The 21,959-nt window shown below is 42.1% G+C and overlaps 1 protein-coding gene across 15 annotated transcripts in view; it reads right to left on the bottom strand.

Moving 5' to 3' along the window:
• KCNIP1 (potassium voltage-gated channel interacting protein 1) overlaps positions 1-21,959 on the bottom strand; it is a 443,767-nt gene that overhangs the window by 43,274 nt on the left and 378,534 nt on the right. For 5 of the 15 annotated variants that reach the window (XM_027705020.1, XM_027705022.1, XM_027705019.1 and 2 more), the window contains exon 2: positions 19,376-19,552. The exons of 8 other annotated variants lie outside the window; for them this stretch is intronic. Coding sequence is in view for 1 of the 7 variants with exons in the window: in XM_027705012.1 (XP_027560813.1) it covers positions 13,977-14,085 (109 nt within the window). In the remaining 6 variants the exon portion in view is untranslated. Of the gene's footprint in view, positions 1-13,976; positions 14,141-19,375; positions 19,553-21,830; positions 21,850-21,959 lie in introns of those variants that run through there. 2 more of the 15 variants (XM_027705023.1, XM_027705012.1) reach the window with 2 other exon arrangements.

Here is a 21,959-nt window from a genome sequence, read left to right as displayed (position 1 = left end):
CATGTTTTTATATTTTTGTTCCTGAAGTAATCTTTCTCCTTCACTCTTTCCCTGTGGAAAACTGCTCAGCTTCACAACAGATAAATAAAAAATAAAGTACGAGCATCAGTAATATCCCAGATGATAAAGGTGCTCAAAATACAGGAGAGCTTGAAAAAAAATTCAAAGAAATCACTGCATTGTGATGAACCTTAGGACATGATGCTGCAGCACAACACAGTGAGTACGTGGCAAGCAGGACTGAATTTAGATTATTTTTGCAAATGACATCTATTAATCACCATGACCGGTCTGGATCCTAACATTCGCCAAGATAATCTGCATTTAATTTCCTAATTCTTTATTACAATTAATAGCAGATATTTGTATTTAGTTCAACATGCAGCCCAGATGTGACTGTTGACAAAAAGAGACAGACTCCAAACCAGTCACATAGAAGTAGTATGAATTGTTACACTTCTTGCAAAAGCAAGACACTAGGTAGGTCTCTAGGGAAGGAGCAAACATTATTCATATCTGTTCTGGTTAGAACTTTTTCCCCAGAATCTAAAAGAATGAAACAAAATAGGGACGCAGAGATTTCATCAGGAGTGCAGAGAACAACCTCAAACCGTACAGGTGAGAGTGTCACGAGAGTGCTTTTCCTTTAACTTTTATCCCATATCCTTGATTGAACTAAGCCAAATCCTTCCTCCAAGATTTCATATCAAGCAAATAGGCTTCACGCTAAATAACTTCATTAAACAGCATCCAGAAAGGTGTATTCATGCCTTGGTCAGCCACTAGTATGTTCTTTCAACTTGCCCCACTCCTGACAGGACCAGCAGTGCTGGGCCCCACATCCCTTTGTGCTGAGCACTGTGATCTTCACATGCTTGGAGCAAAGGCAGAGAACCTGCACCACCACCAGCACCTTCTTCAAGGCTCATTACGTGTCTTTTATTGTTGCTCTCCATCAGGAGACTCTGTCTCAGTAATCAATGGGCAGGTTTATGGTTGAGAAAGCTGTAGAATTTGAAAATGACCAAGATGGATAGTTTGTCCAAACTTTACTACACAGATGCACTGTGGTTATGACCAGCACTGCCCCAGCTGATGCTCTCCAGCACCTCTCTCAACAGAAAATGGGAATTTATGAGGCATAAAGAAAGATCAAAGGGACAGGTACTCTTCTCACTAATGTAAACCAGAAACAAGTAGAAGTGAGACTCAGCTAGAGCCAATTAAATGCAAAGCAGGTGTTAAGACCACATAATTTTACACTTATACAGCAACACTGTGATTGTTACAGTAGTCTGAAGGGCAGCAGAATGACAAGTTGGTATTCCAGCACAGGAATCCTCTTTTCTCAGGAATGCAGCAGTGTTCATGCTTTCACCATTTCTGGACCTGAACAGAGAGGGCACATGGAATTCAAGAGGGATGAAGCCTCTGTGGGTACTCTGCCTTTCAAAGGGGTTCTGTGGTCCATAAAGGCAGAGACTTGCACACAGAATCCATTTTCTATGCTATTAACTCTCTTAGTTTATAATGGTGTTAATGTTGCAAATGATGTTAACCCACCTTAGAGAACACACTAAAATTTTCCATAATTTATACATTAACCTGCAACCAAACACTAGCTCCTTTTTGCTCTGTGTCCCACTTTGCATAGCTGCCATTTCTCTTCCAAGCCATATGTTGTTTCAATTCCACAAAAAAGACCGGAATTATTGCCTTGCTGCTCGGTATAAACGGAAGTATATATTTGACACCAACAGAATTGAAGAGCTTCTGTCTGCAAAGTATTAGACATTGGAGGCCTTCCACAGGCCTTTTTATTTTTGATTGTTGCTTCTGTAAAACTGTTGATGCAAGGGAAATACTCTGACAAAACCTAACTGATGACAAATGACTGATAGTCATTATCAAAAGAACTGTTTCCAGAATAGGATGATAAGAAAATTAAACTAAGCTTCATTTTGGCTTCAGACAAATAATTCCCTGAACACTTTTTGCAGGTAAAGAAGTTGTGCTAGAAGTTTGTCTTCATTACCCAGCCCTTACTGATGGGGCTGACTTCATGGCAAGTCTCCCAGCAGGACAGCAACCAGACAGGACACCTATCAGACAGCATTTGGAATTATATGCCCCATTATGAGGTAGGTAAACACCATAAAAGCTGGAGCAGATACAATCTTGTAGTTCATCTGGATTTCTAGATTTGATACAAAAGTATTTTATTATTTCCTCAGTGACAGAGTTCTTGTGCTATTCCAATGACTGCTGCACAGGAGGAAGTCACCACATGAAATATGTTAAAGTAGACAGAACACAATATTGTACATCAGTACACGCACTAAGTTACCTCCAACATGCACTGTAATAAGAACAGGAGTCTCCATGGCATACCAGTGACATCCCATGGCATACCCAGTGGAAAGGAAGATAAGGGTTTATGTGTCACAAAACATGAGAGGATCTGAAGCAGCTGAGAGCTGGAAAGACCAACACAGATATCTCAATTTCTTCCAAACAAAACCAGCTGACATTTCAAGCCCTTCAGAAGTATTTTGAAGACTTTCCCAAAGCCAGGTCTGCCAAAAGGCATTTTGCAAGAGAGCATTTAGACAGATTTAGTGTCACAAGATGGCTTCCTTAAAAAGCTTGCCCTTGCATTGGTGCTCTCCACCCACTCCAGCAACAGTCCACCTCTTCCTCATCATTCTCACCAGCCAGAGGATGGCTGCATTCTGACCATCTCAAGGCTCAGACATCCACTCCAACTCCCTGCAATGTGACAGGCTCTCACTGCAAGTGAAACCTCTCAGCATCCAGGTAGACTTAATTTTTCATTTAAAACATCTTCAACTTGTGTTTGTAACTTGCCGAAACATTTTAATTGAATTTATTGGCAAAGATGTGCTTCACAGAAGACAGTATCTACCCTTCTGAGTAGATAAGGACAGTTAGAGGTTTGACTTCACATCTGTTCACACTGTGCTACTGCGATATATTGGAAAGAAAAATAAATAATCTTTCTGTGAAAATTAAATCCCTTCAGATTACACTTAAAAACTCTGCTTTAACCTTCAGGAAGTTGGGTTGTTTTTTTTATTATCTTGTTTTCGAAACATTCTCCCTGTTAAACAAAGTAACCTGCTTGGGACTGATGTACAATTCTGCATGAGTCCCCCATCATCCAACTGCTCTTCCATCCCAAAATACATCAGAGAAAGGTCCTGCAGGGGAAGAGACAATAAACAGTGAGAGAAGAGAAACCCAGACTCATCAAGTGTACCCAGTTTGCTCTGTACCAATCAATCATAGACACTGTAACATCTGCCAAGCAGGTTCAGAAGGTTTGAGGAATCTCTAACTTGCATAGCCAACACTTCCATGGTCATAAATTAAGAATAGCTTTGACAGCCTCTCAGAAACAAGCTCTGTACAAGGACAAACTCAGCTTCAACGATGCAGCTATTCAGTTTGGAAATGCTGTGCATGTATTTTCCTTAACCCACATTAGCTTTTCCTTAAAACCAGCCCTTTGAAGGCACTACAGGCCCCAAAGGCCTGCACCCTTCTCCCCACTGGCTGCCTTTACCCCCAGTGCAGTTTGATGGGATGTGGATAGAGTGCATCACCCAGCATCACATCCTGGCTCATGCAGCTGTGCTCCTGACATGAAGGGACTACCTGGAGCTTGCTATTTTGCAAGGTGGATTTGATGAAGCACTTACAGTCCTGTCTCTCTTGCAGCTCTAGAAAACAGGTAAAGCATAAGCTCCTCCTCCTCAGAAATATGCCAGACCAGCTTATCATCTGTGTATTTTATCTTGGAAAAAACCTGAAGCCAAACAAAAGTCCTTGAAATGAAAGTGAGGATATCCATTGACTTTTATGCAATTCTATTCAATTTATTTTAAGATAGTGTACAGAATATTAACCACTTCTAACAACCTTCTGCCCAGCAGATAAAGTGATGGATGTAGGGAGGGAGTCTGAAAGGATAGAGGCAAGATGGAAGGGAAGAAACAAACAGTTACAAAACTCATGTACTGTTGCATTTTTATATACATGGGGAATTAAAAGAAGCACAAAAATCGTGGGATATGGTGTGTTAAAAAGTTAAAACTTTTGTGTGGTATATTGATTTTTGCATGTCTACCATGTTTTTTGAAAAAAGGCCCAAGTAGTCCCATCTGAAGTTATGCACAGCAAAATAGCTAATCAAGACAAGCTGATTCATCACTATTACAAAGATTTGCACTTTTCAAACCATTAACAAACCTCTAAGTCAGTTCAACAGTCAAGTTCTTCAAATACTAATGCATAAGGCACAATAAGCACTTCTACTCCACACACTAGCGTACTTTTTATCTTCCCCTTGGCACTCTGTCCATCCCACTGCAAACACATCCCTTTCTTCTCTTGGCCATCTGCTCCAGAATTTAATGGAAGGTGCTTCTATACATTCAGTCATGCTCACTCCTACCCCAGCAATTAAAGAACATGACTTGGGGGGGGAGGCTGTTGCCAAAGAGGTCAGTCAGGTGACACCCCCTATTTTCAAACTCCTTACAGAGCATTAGTGCCTCACTGTACAACACAAACCAGGGAGTCTGAAGTCTGAAGCAGCTGCTCCTGTACTGCCATGTGGTGCCTGTGGGGAGGTGACACTGCACCAACCACTTTGCACCACACAGAAAGAGAAGGGGAAGAAGGGAACAGTACCTCAGCCAGAACTCTAAAAGACAGTCCAAAATACAGGGCTGTGTGGGATGTCTCCCACGATATTCCTTCCTGGTTTTCCAGGACTGGTGATCAGTTGTGTTTTCCCTACCTTCATGAACCTGGGAGACCAAAAACATGCCCTTCTATTTTATCCTGTAAGGAAGAAACAGCTAAAGGAGAGGGAAGGATACAGGATACAGGACTATACAACTTTTTTGCCTTTCGCTTCAGTTCTTGTGAAACACTGGAACAACCAATGATGCATGCTTACAAGTGTGGGTCACTGAATTGCCAGAATGCTAGAGAATCCAGCTGAATTGATAGAGATCATCCTTGTGTGGAAGAGAGAAACAGAGAATGCATTACATCTCCATCCAAGTAATACTTTTTGGCCCTGTCTCACATATCATTCACCTCTGGAAGCTGCAGAAAAGAATGGTCTATGAAACTGCCATGAGTTAGATGAAAACTGGCTTGATAGGTATTCTGAGGGCAGCTCTCTGTGGTTCATCATCAAAACAACAGGAGGGATCAAGCACAACTCCACTGAGGGCTTTCCTGGGTCTAGTCATGGTCAGTGTTTATCACCAAGCTGGATGACACAGGTATCACCACAAAGGAAAGGACTGCAGGAGACCTTCACAAATTTGAGGAAAAGGCCTGAAGATTCCTGCTGATGGATTTCAGTAAAGACAAATCACAGAAGCACAGAATATTCTGAGTTTGAAGGGACCCACAAGGATCATGGAGTCCAACCCTCAGCCCTGCACAGGCCCATCCCCAAGAGTCACCCCCTGTGCCCCAGAGGATCATCCAAACCCTCCTGGAGCTCTGGCAGCCTTGGGGCTGTGCCCACTGCCCTGGGGAGCCTGGGCAGTGCCCAACCAGCCTCTGGGGGAAGAACCTTTGGCTGAGATCCAACCTGAGCCTGCCCTGACACAGCTCCAGCTGTTCCCTGGGTGCTGTCCCTGGTCCCCCCAGAGCAGAGCTCAGTCCCTGCCCCTCCTCTGCCCCTGCCCAGGCATTGGAACTGCAGGGAGGTCTCCCCTCAGCCTCCTCCAGCTGAACACACCAAGTGCCCTCAGTGTCCTCACACGGCTTCAAATCAAGGCCCTTTCCCATCTCTGTGTCCCTGCTTTGGACACTCTCTAATGGCTCAATCTCTTCCTTCCATTGTGTCCCCCCAAACTGCCCCAATGTTGAGGTGAGGCCGCCCCAGGGCAGAGCAGAGCGGGACAAACCCCTCCCTGATGCCCCAGGACAGGGTTGGCCCTCCTGGCTGCCAGGGCACTGCTGACTCATGTTCAACTTTCTGTTGACCAGGACCCCCAGGTCCCTTCCCTTGGCACTCCAGTATCTCATTTCCCGGTCTGTCCGTACATTCACGCTCCTCCAAAGACAACAAGCACTTGCCCAGAAGACAAGAATAGGCTTTGCCAGCCATGTGAATTAACCTCCCACAGTGGTCAGTGGGGTCAAGTCAGAGTTTCAACAAAGATGTGCATAAATTACAAATACTTCGGGTAAAAGCAATGAAAATGATCAGCGGCTAAACTACATAACAAACAAGCTAAGACCAAAAGAATTAGAGTTATTTAGACTAGCAAAGAAGAATCTGAAAAAAACTAAATCTTTAAAAAGCTTCTACAAAGATAAAAGAAATCTTCTTCTCCCTGTCCTTAGGTGGACTGAAGACAAAATAATACCTGTAATAAGTTTGCTGTGCTGACACAGACAGGTACAACCCTGCTTTGAGACAGGATGGACAAGGAGACCTCTTCACCTTCCAGATCTACTTCCCTATAATTTTATGAAACATTTACATCCTTTTCCCATAAGGGATTGTTTCTGAAAACAACAGTTAAAAACTACAGCTTTGGCTCTGACCAGGTGAGTATAATCCCTCAAACAGACTTTCAGTTTTGTGTCTGTGCAAGTTATGGGGTGCTTGTGGGATTCTGTAGCTACTGAATTTGGAAGCTAACCTTGAATTTGGAAAGTAAATGCTTTCAAATAGCTAAATTTCTATGTCTCAATCAAGAAATTTGTTAGACAGCAACCATTCAAATTTCAAAGTTTTGACATTATTGAATATTCCTGAAATCAGTTTTTACTGAATTGCTGCAAAACATTAACTGTTTTCTATCTATTTCTTTGCATCAATTAGTACAGAAGGAAGAAGCTACTAGTCCTTAACTCAGGATCTGTACCACAGGTTATTGTTTTGCTCTCTCTTCCCTTTACAAAAGATAGAAAATGCAAGACTGCCACTTGGGAATTGGGAAGATATGATTCTCTCTGTAGAAAGGTTACAACTTTTGGCAGTAGATTTAACCTTTTTTATAAAGGTCAGTGTCTGCTGAGAGGGTTTAGGAGACATGATAATCTGCCACTATCCATTCTGAGTACTTATCTGATAGTGCACTATCCCCTCTAGAGTGACAGATAGATAACACAAGCATTAACAGAGCTAGAAAAGGCCTATTAATTCTACCTCTTAATAAACAAGCTCTGGATTGTTTAAGCAGGAAAGCACTAATCAAAGTAAGCAAGGAGACACTGAGCACTTGCAGGGAAGTCCCTGGAGCAGACTATGTGCTAAAGATGAAGTAAATGTTCGAGAAAGCCTGTGGGAAAGAGGACCAGTTAGCAAGTTATATGTGACCCTTTTTATACAGCTGGTTTGTGTTGCTCTTGCTTGAACACAGAAATTCAAGTAAGCAAAAAGAGCAGGTTTTAGCACTAAGCTGGGAGGGTGGGATTGCCTGAGGGCAGAAGGACTAAAAGAGCAGAACCTCAGGTCCTGTCAGAGTTCTTTAAAGCAGTAACATGTAGAACTGCTTGATAAAAAACAGAGGGACTGCAACATGATGAAGCGTAAAAGACAGGGGAGTATTTCAGATGAACAGAGCCAGAGCACACAGGTTTGCTCCCTGAAGGGCTGTGCCCTGCTGCCATAGAACACTGGGCTTGAGAGCTCCTCAACCCTGATGACACTGCAAGGGCACCGAGGGACAAAGCCCTAACAAGGGTGCAAAAGGAGGCACAGCAGCAGCTGCAGTAGCAGTGTAAACAGCATATATACATGCAGATTAAATCTGAAAGCCAGGGAAATGTGCCATGAAGAACAGAGGTAAGTTGCTAAGCCACAAGAAAAATAAGAATTGGTATGCACATGTGCAAACACACGAGGCAGTTTTACACAGACACAAAGGGACACAGGGCAGAGTTTGAAACATGGGAAGCTTTACTACAGCGTGAATATGAATGAATACAAAAATACTATTTCAAGAGAAAGGTTAGCAGTGGAGTAGCTGTGATAAACATCAAAGCATACACAGCAGAGTAGTGCAGTATGTTCAAGAAAACACACAGCCATAAGTAATTACAGCTACCAACAGAATCACTCTGTTGATCCAGAGGGATGAGGCAGAATGTCTGCTGCTGGAACAAACCCTGAATTAACGGGTTTGAATTGTCTGTCTGAAAGAGTGCCGGACACTAAAAGTTTCAGTGTTAAGACAAACAATGGCATGAACAACTCAAATTAGGTTCCTTGGGGAGTCAAATGAGTGCAATTAATCTACAATGTCAAAACCTCTCCCCCTCCTTAGCAGAGCCAAAGCTGAGAGAAAAGCCACAGAACATCAGAAGCAGCTGTCAGAAGCTAATCTAGAGAGACTCCTTAAGCACTAGCAAATGCCACCGGGCCTGAGAAATCAGATGATGGGCAGCAAACAAAATTCACTTCATCTCCAACTGGGAGCCAATGGCTTAGGCTGTATCAGGGCTACCAACCTTTAGAAGCCTCTGGAACAGGCTGTGTGACAGTATGGGGTCTGCCTGATCGTGTGAGAGGAAACCCTGAAAGCTCAAAGTGCTGCAATAAATTCAGGATTTCATTACAGGAACACTGTAATAATTAGTTGAAATACCTTCTATAAAGCTAAATAGAATTACATCATAAGTACATAAAATACACTTCCCAAATTTACATGGACAAAAACCTATGCAAGCAGAACACAGGAATCCTCAAGTTAATTCTGGCTGCACAACATTTATCTGACTGCTTCCCTTTGTAATGTGGGGCTTTCTCTTTTAAGGTACCAATGTGTCTAAATGAGCCAAACAGTGAAAGTGTGGTGCACCTATGCAAGCATGAACCTATGAACACAATGTTACCATAACACATTCCTGGACTAAAAAACCTCATGAAAACAAAACTTACTAAAAACTCCCTCCAAAACAAACAGACAAACAAACAAAAAATGTTTCTGAAATTGACAATCTACCACAGGTTTGTTGTTTGTTTGGGTTTTTGAAAAAATTGCATAAACTCATTCAGCATAAAAATCAAGAGATTTAGTGGAGATGATGGGATTTAATAGTTGCAGTAAGAACTGTAGCTCAAAATGTTGATTCAGTTCACTTTGAAGAGTATGAGTAACAGTTACTCTAATCTTCCCTATGATGTGAAAATAATTGCTTGAATATAATAAATGGAGGAATTAGCATAGCAGGGAAAGGAACTGGACTCTTGTATTTGTGAACTGCTCCAATCCCTGCAGTACTGGCACTGCTGAGGCACTTGACAAGTTCCTGCACACCAGCTGCCCACACTGCTTCATGGGGGGCTGAAGTTATCCCTAGCTGTTAGCAGAGCTTCACACCCACTCTGCCTCTGAACGGGCTGTGGTAGCAGGAAAAAAAACATCATTTCTGCCTTGGATGAAGAAAAATCTGTACAAGGATTAGAATAATTGAAGAGACATTACTATGGAAGACGTAAAGATATGTGCTGATGAAGCTTTAATACAACCTCTGCACCATACAGCAGTAATGGGCTGAAACAAGCATTTTTGGTCCCTATTACCTCATAGCTGAGCACCTTCACAGAGTGAAGTTTTTAGTCTGCTCAAACATCTCCTAATTTCCCACTCTCTAAGGGGGGTCTGAAGTTCCCTCCTAAAGGTACATGAAAGAACATGCTCTCACAAAAGCTTTTGGATAAGAATATACCTATGATTAATCAATATCATATCAAATTAAGATAACAAGCCAGAATATAGATTTCACTGCAGGTTAGGTTGTATCTGTAGCAGCTGGGCAGTAAATATCTTCGTACAGCTGGGCTCAGGGAGCAGGAGCACTGGTTTGCCCCTTGTGCAGAAGGGATCTCCTCTTCAGAGGCTTCAACCTTCATGTATTGTTACTTAAAACCACCCAGTACTTCATGAGTCAGATCAGTATCAGGTTTGATTTGCCTCTGGCTATTCCCAGCCCCCAGCACTTGCAATGGTACCACAGGCCATAACAGCACAGTTTGAGGCTCCAGATTATACATCCTCCCACTTTGTGATTCCTTGGGACCAGAACTGGGCAGAGTTCCTGCTGCAGGACTCAGCTGGTTTTGTTCTGACCTGAGCTGCTGATGAGTTAAGGCACGATGAGGAGCAAGCTTCCAGGCCTGAGGTCTGACTGCCTTCAGGGGGACTTGACAGACCAGTGAACGTCTGTGTTCTCTCTTCATATAACATCATATGGAAACAGGTGCATTGAGAAAGACCTGGAAGCACTTACACCAGAGCAGTTACAGGGATCTGGCTTTAAGACCCTATCTCCATTGGCAATCATATTAAAATTATTTCTCCCTGTGGCAGTGCAAATCTATCAGTAGGCAGCAAATCCGTGACATACCATTCAATTATGTAGACACGTACAGTAACAACCTCCAATGCATCTGAGATAGGTGATTTGTAAATGCATTTATTCAATCAAAAAAAATATTTTAGCATCTGCTTCTAATCTTCTGTCATAAAATAAGTGAGTACAACTAAGGAAAACAGGATTTCCCGCATTAAAAATCTAAATCACCAACAATGTGCTTGATGGTATATTTTGGTCTACTTATTTTCAGGGGTTTGTACCCTGCCACAGATCTTACCAAATCTATACTATCCCAAAAGCACAATTCACATTTGCTCTGGATGCCTCTAATTTGAGGTAGCATGATTTATGAATGCTTCAAGGGTACCTGCAGAATGGATGGATGCTCTGCAAAGAAGTTGAGTTAAAGCCAAACTCATTAAAAAAAGTACAGACAGAATTTACTCTCATTTACAGAGGGTTTTTGGTCTCCAACTGTAAGTTAGTTCAAGGTTTCAGCAGATGTTTCCTCAAATTATAGGTAATACATATAATTGTGAAAGCACTCTAGCACTGAAGAAAAACACTCTTCAGCTCCCAGACCACCCTTTTAGCTGTGGTTGTGTGTAGTTTTAGGAGCTGGGAACCAGTCCAAGGGGACTCTGTCCAAGCACAGAGAGGCAGGAAGGACACAGCCAACAAACTCCAAACCCAACAGGTACAACAGTGAGAGCAGCATAAAGCAACAGGTCATCAACATTTCTTCATCTATTATGGTCACAAAACACTGCCCCAAACTTTGCAGAATGTTTCTTTTTTAGCAGATTTTGCCACTTAACTACATCCAGATACTCCCCTCCCCTGCTCCCCCCAGTTTGAAGCAAATGGGAACATTTTAATGAAGAATTTGGAAAACAACAGCAAAACTGACCAAGGTCTGATCTTACTGGAACTCTTCTATGTGGCAGAGTTATAGGGGATCATGGACTTGTTCTACCTGCATAGAAAAGGGAACTAAAGAAATCAGAAAATAAAAGGAAAATTCTTTTCTATTCTTAAAATCTTTTATTAAAAATGCTCAACAGCTTTAGGTTGTGCTCAGAGATGAAAATTTCCACTAATGTCTCTGGTTTCAATAATTTCCAGTCAAACACCTGAACGAACCAGTAGCAAGAATGGGCCCTCACCTCTCGAACACAGCTAAGAGAGGGTGGAACTGAGCAAACACCTGCATTCAGCTGCAGCAAAGGCTAAAACTTCATATTTTCCAAATTACTGTCTACACTAGTTCCCTCTCCATAATGATTATTTCCTGTGCTAGACTAATGAAGAATCAACACTCAGGTTTGAGGTTTTTCCTGTGTGTGGTTTTTTGATTTTGTTGTTGTTGCTGTTGTTCCTTAGGTTTTGGTTTTTTTCTTTAAACAGAACAAAGGGACACTTTAAGTAAGTCTGTTCCGTCTTCAGAAAGGAATAGTTCTAAAAAGGAATATATATAGCCAATTTCAGTGTCTTATTTTAGTGTTATTTCACACAGCTATGAGAAAGTACCTGGAATTTCTAGATGTTTATAAGTGAAAGTAGTGATCATTTCTAGTGAATATAAAGATGTTAGAAATATTACATTGCAATAAAAGCACCCACTGTACAAACATATCAAAGAAGACAACTTAATGTCACCTTTAAAGACTTCTAAGTTATTGAAATCTGTATTGCAATACATCAACAACCACCCATGTTACATTAATGTTCTAATTACACATATAAGTAATTCTTAGCAAAGGAACAGAGTCAAGAGGGAAAAACACAAGCTCATATAATAAGTACCAAATAAAAATATCTTGATCTCCAAGTGAACTATTTTGCAGACAGAAAAACAGAATTCCAATAAAAATTATCCAGAGCTGACCAGGTTTCTAGTACTGTGCTCCTATATCCTGTCAGCAATCTGAACTCTGTGTATCAGTAATTGTGACAGAGGTCCCTTCCAGCAGGTAAATGCCATCCCTCCTGCCTGCACAGAGCGAGCAGGCACTGACCGCTGTGCAAACCAGCACAGGCAGAGCTGCTCCAGGAACACAGGGCTATTTGCTCCCGTTTGCTCCTTTCACCTTTGCACAGGCAACTTTCTCACCTGACACATACTTGACTTTGCTGGGAAAACACTGGGGAGACTCTTCTGGAAAAGGTAATTGCTTCAGAAACAACAGATACTGGAATGATGGTAATTAATTCTCGAAAGGAGGTATAAAAATGTTCATGCAGTTAATGCAAAGCAAATGCAATAGTAATGCAAATGCCTCAGCATTTGACTTGACAGCTTATTTTTAAGGTGAGAATTTCTGCTGCCATTATTTGAAATTAGTTGTCATTGTCAGAGACCTTAATTTATTCATAATTATGTAATTGAACTCCAGTGACATTCTAGGAGTAAACGAAAAGCTCCTGAGATATTCATTTTGTAATAAGGAATATAAAAATTCATGTGATAACAAATACATGCCAGTTTACACCTTCTCTTAGTATAAATAACTCTTAATTAGGCCATTTTTCATATTTGTTCCTAATTCTGCAGGAGGATTTCTAGGATTACATGACAGCACTGATTTTACTGTAGCAGGGTTAAAATTCCATCTGCTTTTCTTGACTTTAACATTATCCAGTAAAACAGATTTAATATATAAATTTTCTTTACTTTTATTCAATCTTTTGCCAGCCTTTGCTAAACCATATTTTGAAGATAATAGCTGAACAAAGTGACATGGGTGTTTATGCTAGTATTTAATTATTGCTATTTTCCTTGCTAGATAAACATGACACAGTGATGGAAGAAAGAATACAATCAATGACTTGGGGACCCCTTTTTTTAAAGAAATACCTCACATCATCAAGGAGTTATTTTCCTTCAAAATTCAGGGATACCTACATCCCCTTATGAAAGGATAATAAGCCCTAAAGCTCGCTTAGTTGTTAAAACCCATATGCTTTACTTATCCAGAAAAACCTTTAAGAAAAAAGAAGTTCATTACGTTGGTAAGTCAAAGAGAGACCAAATCTTCCCCTCCAATGGGTGAAAACAGAAATATTTGTCCTTAGATTATTTTGCTGAAGTGTCTGGAATAGCAATTACATTTTTTGTTCACATTTTTTTGTTTACATTCAATCCATCACATCTTTAATCTGCAAATATCACAAAAAACCCGCTTTAGGTAGCCACCTGAAATCATACACCTAATTATCAGCTGTGCTTCCATTATCCCAAGAGGGCCTTTCCTTTTTCCAGGTTGGTACTAATTTATTTTCAAAAGAGAGAAAGAATTAACAATAAGAACAATAATTAAGAAAACTTGATAAAATAATACACAAGGCAAAATACATCACAGCTTCAGATTTTCTCTAATGTATCAAAAGCAAACAAAAGTCCTCAGCAAAGCATAAAACAGAATTCCTTCTTTGCAGCCTTTATGATTCTTAATAAAGATGAAGCCCACACTGAGAATCAATGCACTGACAGACACCACCTTCCTCCCACAGCCACCTCCTGCCTACGGTGGCTACACTCAAACGGGTTTAAACAAAAGTAAACAGGAGCTGGAAAATTTGCGTTCTCTTACCATCTGACAAGTCAATTAGCCCGAGGTAGTGCAAAAGTTTCAGAGAAGAGCACACCACCACTACAATCCCTAAAGTCTGGAGTCCCTCCGACTCGCCTTTAGTCCACATCCTCTCAGGCACCACACGGATACCTACTGGTGTGACTGCAAACAACTGCCAGACATCAGAAGCTGAGAAATCCCGTTTGAAGCCTTCCTTCCAGCTGCTCAGTTAAGTGCACAGCACATTCTCCTCTCCCCCTCTCTCACTCCCTCTTTCCCAACCTCTCCCCCCTCCTCACTCACTTGCCTTTTTTTTTTTTTTTGAACATGCGAGCAGTTTCTGCATTTAACCATAACCTATGTTTTTATTTTCTTTCACCTCAGGGTAATTCTCTCAGGAGTTTGCTCTGCCCCTGAATAATTGAGCACTGTGCTGCTAACCTCAGCAACATTTCACACAATTTTAATTTTTTTAAATACCTGTGATACCAGTCAACTTTTACATCTGAGATTTTCTCAGTAATTCTGCCAATGCAGGTGCTTTTTGTCCATGCCTCTTCTGTACTGCATAAGAGAATATGGGACATTGTAGGGGAGGAAAGGGCTTTCCTTTTCTAAATGCCTCGCCCACGACATGCTGGGATATACACAAGCACGCTTCCCACATCCATGTGTGTGCCCACACAGAGCCCAGGACCTGCAGAGTAATTCTTCCTGTAAGCAACAGCTGCCCACAGTTCCCCTGGGTTGTCTGCTGGACAGCAAGCAGTGCACCCACTGGCATTTCACAAGTACCCACCACCGGGGTGGGCACCGCTGGCTGGAACAAGCCCCCCTTGCAGGCAGTGTTTCGCCAGGCTGCTGGCATGGGCAGCACTGCCGGCTCCTCACAAGTCAATTATGTATTTCCCCATTATCACCACAGATGAGAAAACACTTGGCAGGTTGAGTGTTTCATCAGGATGGCAGATGCAGTATTGCAACACCAGTAAAAGCTGTTTTTTTCAAGCACGCTATTAGATACTGGTATTCCCACGTGGGATGTTCAGGAGAACAGACATCATCCATGCCTTTCATTTTACAGGACTCAGAGGCTGTCGTTTTCCCCTCACTCCACCCATCTCCAGGCAGGCAGTAACGCCCTCTCCCCGCAGTCCCCAGGGAGCAGGGCAGGTTGGCTTTCACCCTCCACACTGCTCCACAGCTGCTTCTGGTGCTGCCTCTGCCTTAAACTGCTGCTGATCACTAACATCAGGTGCAGAATCTCAGTGGGAGTTTGTGTATCACATTAACTAAATAATGCACTTGAATTGCTGAGAGAAGCCCATATTAAAGCCAGGTTGGAGGTGCAAAGTACTCATACACACTTGAGTGATCAAGTCAACAAGCAATGAACACTTTAATTGAATTTGAGCTTTGTTTCTGTATGCAGGTGGCCAAATCACACTAGCGAATGAGTTATTCATGAGGATTCTCTGTCATTGGCATCTACCTCTCCGGAGCTCAATGGCATAATATCAAAGCCATTTCTGCCGATGAGTACTTTAGTCCAAAGGACTTTTTTGTGCTCTGTAGCATCTGCCACATCAGGTTTTCATTGCCCTGGATGTATGACTGTGATGCCACGTTATGGTTCATATTTCCCAGATTAACACATTCAGCTTTAAAACTATCAAGGAACTGCAATCACTGTACTGTCAAATCTCTCCCAGACAAGGTGAGGAGAATTTGAAGCAGTAACATATGACAAGCAGACCTAAAAACATTCAGATAATTCCTTGGTTTATCATGTCCTATTTCCATTAAAAAACCAAACACTACTACACAAAAAAACCCAAATCAACAAAAACCCACCCCCCATCACATTAAGTTTGGATAGGCATATTAACCACAAAAATAAAGAGGTTCTTTCCTGTCTACAGAAGGGATGTTTGTCAGATTTACTGGCTGTTTGGTGGACTTTGCTGTTTTCTCAGACTACTTAAGTTAACAGATCCAAGAGCACACAGAATGAAAGAGCCCACCTCACCCACTCGTTCCCAGGCACATTATTTACTTGCAGATACATCTAATCACAAAGTTTCTTCCCAGCAATGCACAAACCTCCTGAATCTAATTACCACTAAAAAAAATAAATTAAAAAATGATGCTATGAGGAGCAATGAAACTCAAAGCACTTGGCTCCCTAAAGGTGTGCCTTGCAATTCTATGTTCTCTCACTGTAATGTCACACCTCTGCAGCTACTAAAGCCCTGCAGCAGCACCTCAGCAAGAGGCAGGGGGAAGGACATGGAAAAGTGTTAGTTCTGTTATTTGTGTTACTGCAATTTATGCCAAGTCCAACATTTTTGATGCCTTAGGTGTCCCTGATACAAGCAACTGCAAAAAAACCATGCAACTTCAGTCCCCAGAGCATTCACTGCTTGAAGACCTCATGCATGCCAGAAGCTCAGAATTCATTCGACAGTCTATCCAATGCTGCTAAAGCCAAATAATGCTTTTCCTGAGGTTGAGACAATTTTCAAACAGGCTTGGAGGGAATTTTGAATGAGAATTTTCCCATTCAGAACCTTCAGGCTGCTTTGGGATCACCTTGATGCCAGCAGTTCTGCTTGGATGTTGCTTTTCCTCTCTCATTTTCCAAACTTCTCAGACACTTGGATCATTCTGCAGTTGCTCATTGCTGCCCCAAGAACAGGGATTCTTTATGCTGGGCACATGTTGGGCTCATGCTGTGCTGACATTTTAAGGACAGTGCTGCTAGTTGCCTGACATGCAGAGCACCAAGTCCATCCATCAAATGATCCAGTTTGGAAGCCACATACTGACCTAGTGTTATGGTTCACAATTCATTAAACCAAATCAGCGCTCTCCTGTTTCTTAAACATTCAAATCATCACAAGTGACTGAAGAGCTGACTACAGATGTCTCATGGAAGGCAAATTCTGTGGACCCAAATACTTCTGTGTGCTTTCTCCATAATAAGAACTCATTTAAATAAAAGACAGGGCTTTCCTCAACAGCTTACTGGGCCCATTACCTACAGCAATACTCATTCTTTACTGTAGTATCGAACTAATGAGAGAAATGGTTCTGTGACTTAAACCAAAGAAAGGCTATTCAGGTTAGTTAGTACAGAAGTAGAGGATCATCAACTCTTAACAAGAGATAGAAATATTAATCAAGAGTTTATTACATATTTTATTTGCGTTACTTCTGGAGCAATGAGGAAAACCCAAGGCAATGCCAAATAAATAGCAGGATTCAATTTTTTTTTTTATTTCTACAGAATTCTACAGTCTAAGACCATGCTGCATATAATTTCCTTTTCTTTTTCATTAGCTTCTGATAAATTTTTTCACACCAACCGCTTGGCTGGGGTGGGGGTGAGTCTTCAGGTTTTAGTGTTTGCTCGGCTTAGACCTTAATGACTGTCCTACTGCATGCTAATGACCCCGCTTTGCAAGAAGCAGCGCTCTTTTGCTTTCCTCTCCCCAAGGCAAGGGGGAAGGAAGATTTTCGCCGTGTTTTTTGCCGAAGTCGCAGTTGCAGAGAGAGGGAAAGGGCGTGAGGGGGAGGGCTGGCAGTTTTCGGCTAGGAGGTGCTCGGGTGTTGGTGGGATTGCTGGTCCAGCGGAGGTGTCGGGAGGAGCGTCCTTGCCGGCACCTGGTTTTTTCCTCCCTCCTTCTCCGTGTTGGCAGCAGCTTACTCCCATCGGCAAAGAAAGGGCCGTGGCCAGAGCCCGCCTTTGCCAGCGTGAGTGCACAGGAGTAATCCACCCTTCCTCCTTTCCTCCTTCCCGTGCTGGCAGCGGCCCGCGCCTCCTCCTCCGGGGGGGAACCTCCGCTTCGTTCTCCAGGGAAAAAGTCCCTGCGGTGCCGGTGGTAGAGGGGCTGCGCGATACCTCTGCTGTCACGGATACTGCCAGCATCGTGTGAGTTTTTCCCTGGCCCTTGCTGCTCTTGGCCGGACAGACGGACAGACGGACAGACCGACGCTCGGCCCCTCAGAGCCCTCGCCCTGCGCCGGGGGCTGGGGCCACAGCGCCCCCTGCCGGCCATGGAGCGACACCGCAGCCCCGCCTCCCGATGCGCCGGCGCCCCCTGCTGGCTGTGGTTGTAACTGCGCCGAAAGGCAAAAAGAGCTTAATGGGTTTGTTTCCAGTGAAAGTTGGGAAGTGGGATTGTTGCTTGTTTGTTCGTTGTGTTGCCTATATATGTCTGCATATATTCTTTAGTAAAGAGCTGTTATTTTTCTTTTCCACACCTTTCGACTGGAGCCCCTTAATTTCAAAGCTGTAATTACTTGGAGGGAGGAGCTTGGTTGTTTTTCCCATATCCTGCCCTCCTAACGGAACATTTCTCTCTCGTTAAACTGAGACAGCATATCTGTCTCAGCTTTTGGATTGATGCTTCCCAAACATTCGTAAATCTGCTGCAAAATACATACTGTTACCCTCAGAGAGGGTAGCTTAAGGGACTAAGTGATTTTGACTGGAATCAGATGTGAAATAAATTGCACAGACTAGACTCTCTGGTTTTCTACTGTAGTCACTGAACAACAGATTTTGTATAACAGCAACTGGAAGAACACTTTTCTAGTTATATACAGACAAGGTTAAGTAGGAACTTTATAAAGATCAATCAAAATAACATGTAATAAAAAGGATTTTCTGGTAATAAAAGAATTGCTATGATGAATCATATAAATGATTTATGTAATCTATGATCAGCTCTTAAAATTGGTTGGGGGAAAATAGAGTACATCACGCAAAGGTGCAAAAATCACAGCAAATTGGAGAATAACATTACCCATAGCAGAAGCTTTTCCCGTAATCAAGCTATTTGGAACAGATTTACACTTTTGAACAGGAGGATTTGTCTCCTCACTTTGTTAAAACAAATGCAGCATGACATATTCTCAGTACACACGCCTTCAAGAAAACCCTGGTAGTATTCTATGATTAGCCTGGTTTAAAACCCTTAATATTAATTTTTTGTCATTTTGATTGACTATTCCTTTGCTATTATGCTATAAGGAATAAATAGGAACATCTGATGGATTCTCCTTGTACAGTTCATTATTTCAAATATCTCTAGAACAGTTCTGTTTATGGATCTTCTGACACTCAGCAGTCCTGACCAGTCTTCTAACATGGCTATTGACCATAAATCTATTTCCACTGCAGATCTCTGAAGCCCTTCCACTTCTGTTGTGTTGTAGAAGTGGCATAATAAGACCACTCACAGCATTACAGGTGGCTACAGCATCAAGAGTATGAATGTACTATTGTATACATATTTATCCAATATAATCTCTTTGTGTGTGCATAAAGTCAGTGGGTTTTATTTCTTTGATTTAAAGTTATTCACACCAAAATGAAAACTAGGCCTTTCTCATGAGTGATTTTAACTTACCTAGTCCCAAGCAATGATATTTACTGCTTAAATTGCAGGTTTTTTATCAGCTTGCCTTGGTCATGTCTCTGTCATGTTCCCAGTCATGTCTCTGTCCTGTCCACCATAGGTGATTAAGCCCCTTCTGTGTTTCTCAGACTTCTCTGGATCTGACTAGTCCCAAGTAATTTGTGCCATCTGCAAATTGTGTGGAGAAAAAAACCTACTTTTTGATAACTGCTGATTATAATTTTAAAAAAATTATGCTGTAAATTAGAAAGTCTGGTATTTAGGTAACTGATGATTTAGAGCCCCCTCTAAAGTAGAATCTCCAGCTAAACTAACAGCCATTTGGTGCCAATGAGCTCAGGTCCTGCCCATTTGCATCACTACAATTCCACCCTGACCCCTCTACCTGCAAACTAAATGTACTTCATATCACACCGGTGTTTCCCAGCAGTTATTCACCAGCTAGGATTACTTTTTTTAAAGTCCTCACTAATTACCACTTATTACTTTTGTCACTAGAGGTGCATTCAGTATAAGGATAGGTGAACCACAAACACCTCTTTAGTTAGTTTGGATAATACAGATGCTTTTCTATTAGTGCTGCCCAGGGAGCTGGGAATAAAGAGCTCAGTTCATCAGTTTGCCACTTCCTTGCTGTGTGAGTGCAGGGAAGTAATCGGCAGATTAAGCCTTTTCCTGACATATCAATTGTTCTGCCATAACAAAACCAGCTATAATTCCTTCAAATTCCCCCCTTACTTCAATTCTTCTGATTTATGCGAAGGTGCTGCTTTCTTATTTCTACCAATGTCTCCCTGCTTGCTGACAATGGTAGGGCGTAGTTGGATTGAAGGACCCCTGGACAATTTATGAAGAGAAGCAGGAGGACCCCACATATTTTTCCCCTTTCAGAGCAAGTGACTCCCAGCCCTCTGTGAGCCTGTTGGCACAATTCACATCATCAACTTCACAAAACACAGGAATAGCTTTGGAAGATTACAGAAATCTAATACATCATTAATGACTTTTCCAGAACAATTTCCAGTACAGACAAGCACATTGAAGTTATCACAGACTGCACAATGGAGGATTTGGCTTTACTCTGGACCTCATGATGGCAAAACTGGTGTTTGTTAGCAATGCACACCCAGGTCAAAGTCACAGCCAGCCTCCTATGGAGCTACAAATTATGAGAAGACCAACAACTAACAAAGAAACCATGGAACCTTGAAGGACTAACTTGAACCACAGTTTACTTGCACACTGTTTGTAATTGGGTAGCATACGATTGAGGCAATATATAATTAATGAAAGAGCAACAAGAACCTCTCCCAACCACTAAATATCATTGACAGGCTCTATTGCACTTTTCTATTTAACTAGCTTTCCCCTATTTCTCTAGATTTTTAAATGTAAACCAACCCAGTTACATAAACTACAGCAGCAAACGCAGCAGACTCCTCCAAGATCACGGGTCACTCTCAGACTTGCAGAAGTGCTCTCAGGATGCTCTCAGGATTGACCCAAGGAAGTTCTCCAGCACTGAACTTTATCTCTTTTCAGCACTGTAGCTGAGGCTGAATGGACTGCTAACAATGACTTAATAACCTCAGCTGCACTAGGTGGGGAGACAGGGAAAGGCTGCAGGATGTTTCTCATTGTCCTACTTTTAAACAGGCAATGAAAGTTGAGTAGGACACATGCTGTGAGGAAAAGAGGAGTAGGGGAGAGATTGTGAAAAGCTTAAAGAAGAAACAGGAAAAAAAATGTATTTCAAGTCTGAAATAAGTAACAATGAATAAGGGCATGTAAAGGGAAGAACAGATCTGTGAAGGACTGGGATGGGGCTATATACGTACAACATAAAACTGCTCAAAAATAGAAAACTTGATGTTTCAATTATTCTGGGGGTTCATTCCCCAAATAGGGAAAATGCCACTGCATGAGTCCCTGAAGCCAACCTCTGCTGAGTCCCACATCCAGCTGAGCATTTTCTCTGGAACCTGTACTCAGAGGTGAGCACACCTCATCAGCAAATACCTATCCCTGATGGACTAACAAGTAGCCAAAAGAAGCTGTTAAAAACCCCAAATAACCAGAAGAAAGATGTGCTTTGCAGTGGCAGTTTCTTGCTTAGTGGATTTCTGCCACAAGTAAGAGGAGATGTGATCCCTCCCTCATGACACTGGCTATTTCTGTCAGGTTCTGGAAGCAGTTAAGAGGCATAAAGCTGCCATCGAGTTGGGCTGCAGTGACTTTTCTCATCACAGGTAGCTTTTCACCCATGTTATGTATTTCCCATGGGCATCAGATTGTCACAGCTTCATTCCCACTTTTATTAAAAGTGATAATTAACTGTGCAGAACCTCTGCACTTGGACTTTTTTCTTATATGCTTTGTTGCTCCAGATGTGAGATCCTGGATCCGAATCTCACTGAATGATTGATATGGGTTGGAACCAACTCACTGTGTGTGTGCATGTGGGGAAGGGCTGGGCCTGGACCTGCAGGTACATGGTAAGGCCTGAGCATAAGGCCTGTGCTGAGGGCACAGGGCAGAGCTGAAGGCCCTGCTGCCCACACAGAGACAGGGCAGA

The sequence above is a fragment of the Neopelma chrysocephalum genome, unplaced genomic scaffold, assembly GCF_003984885.1.
Source record: "Neopelma chrysocephalum unplaced genomic scaffold, ASM398488v2 Primary Assembly neopelma1_303, whole genome shotgun sequence".
In the NCBI taxonomy this organism is placed as follows: Eukaryota; Metazoa; Chordata; class Aves; order Passeriformes; family Pipridae; genus Neopelma; species Neopelma chrysocephalum.
Note: the sequence above shows the minus strand (reverse complement) of the source record. Positions and strands in the feature narration are given on the sequence as shown.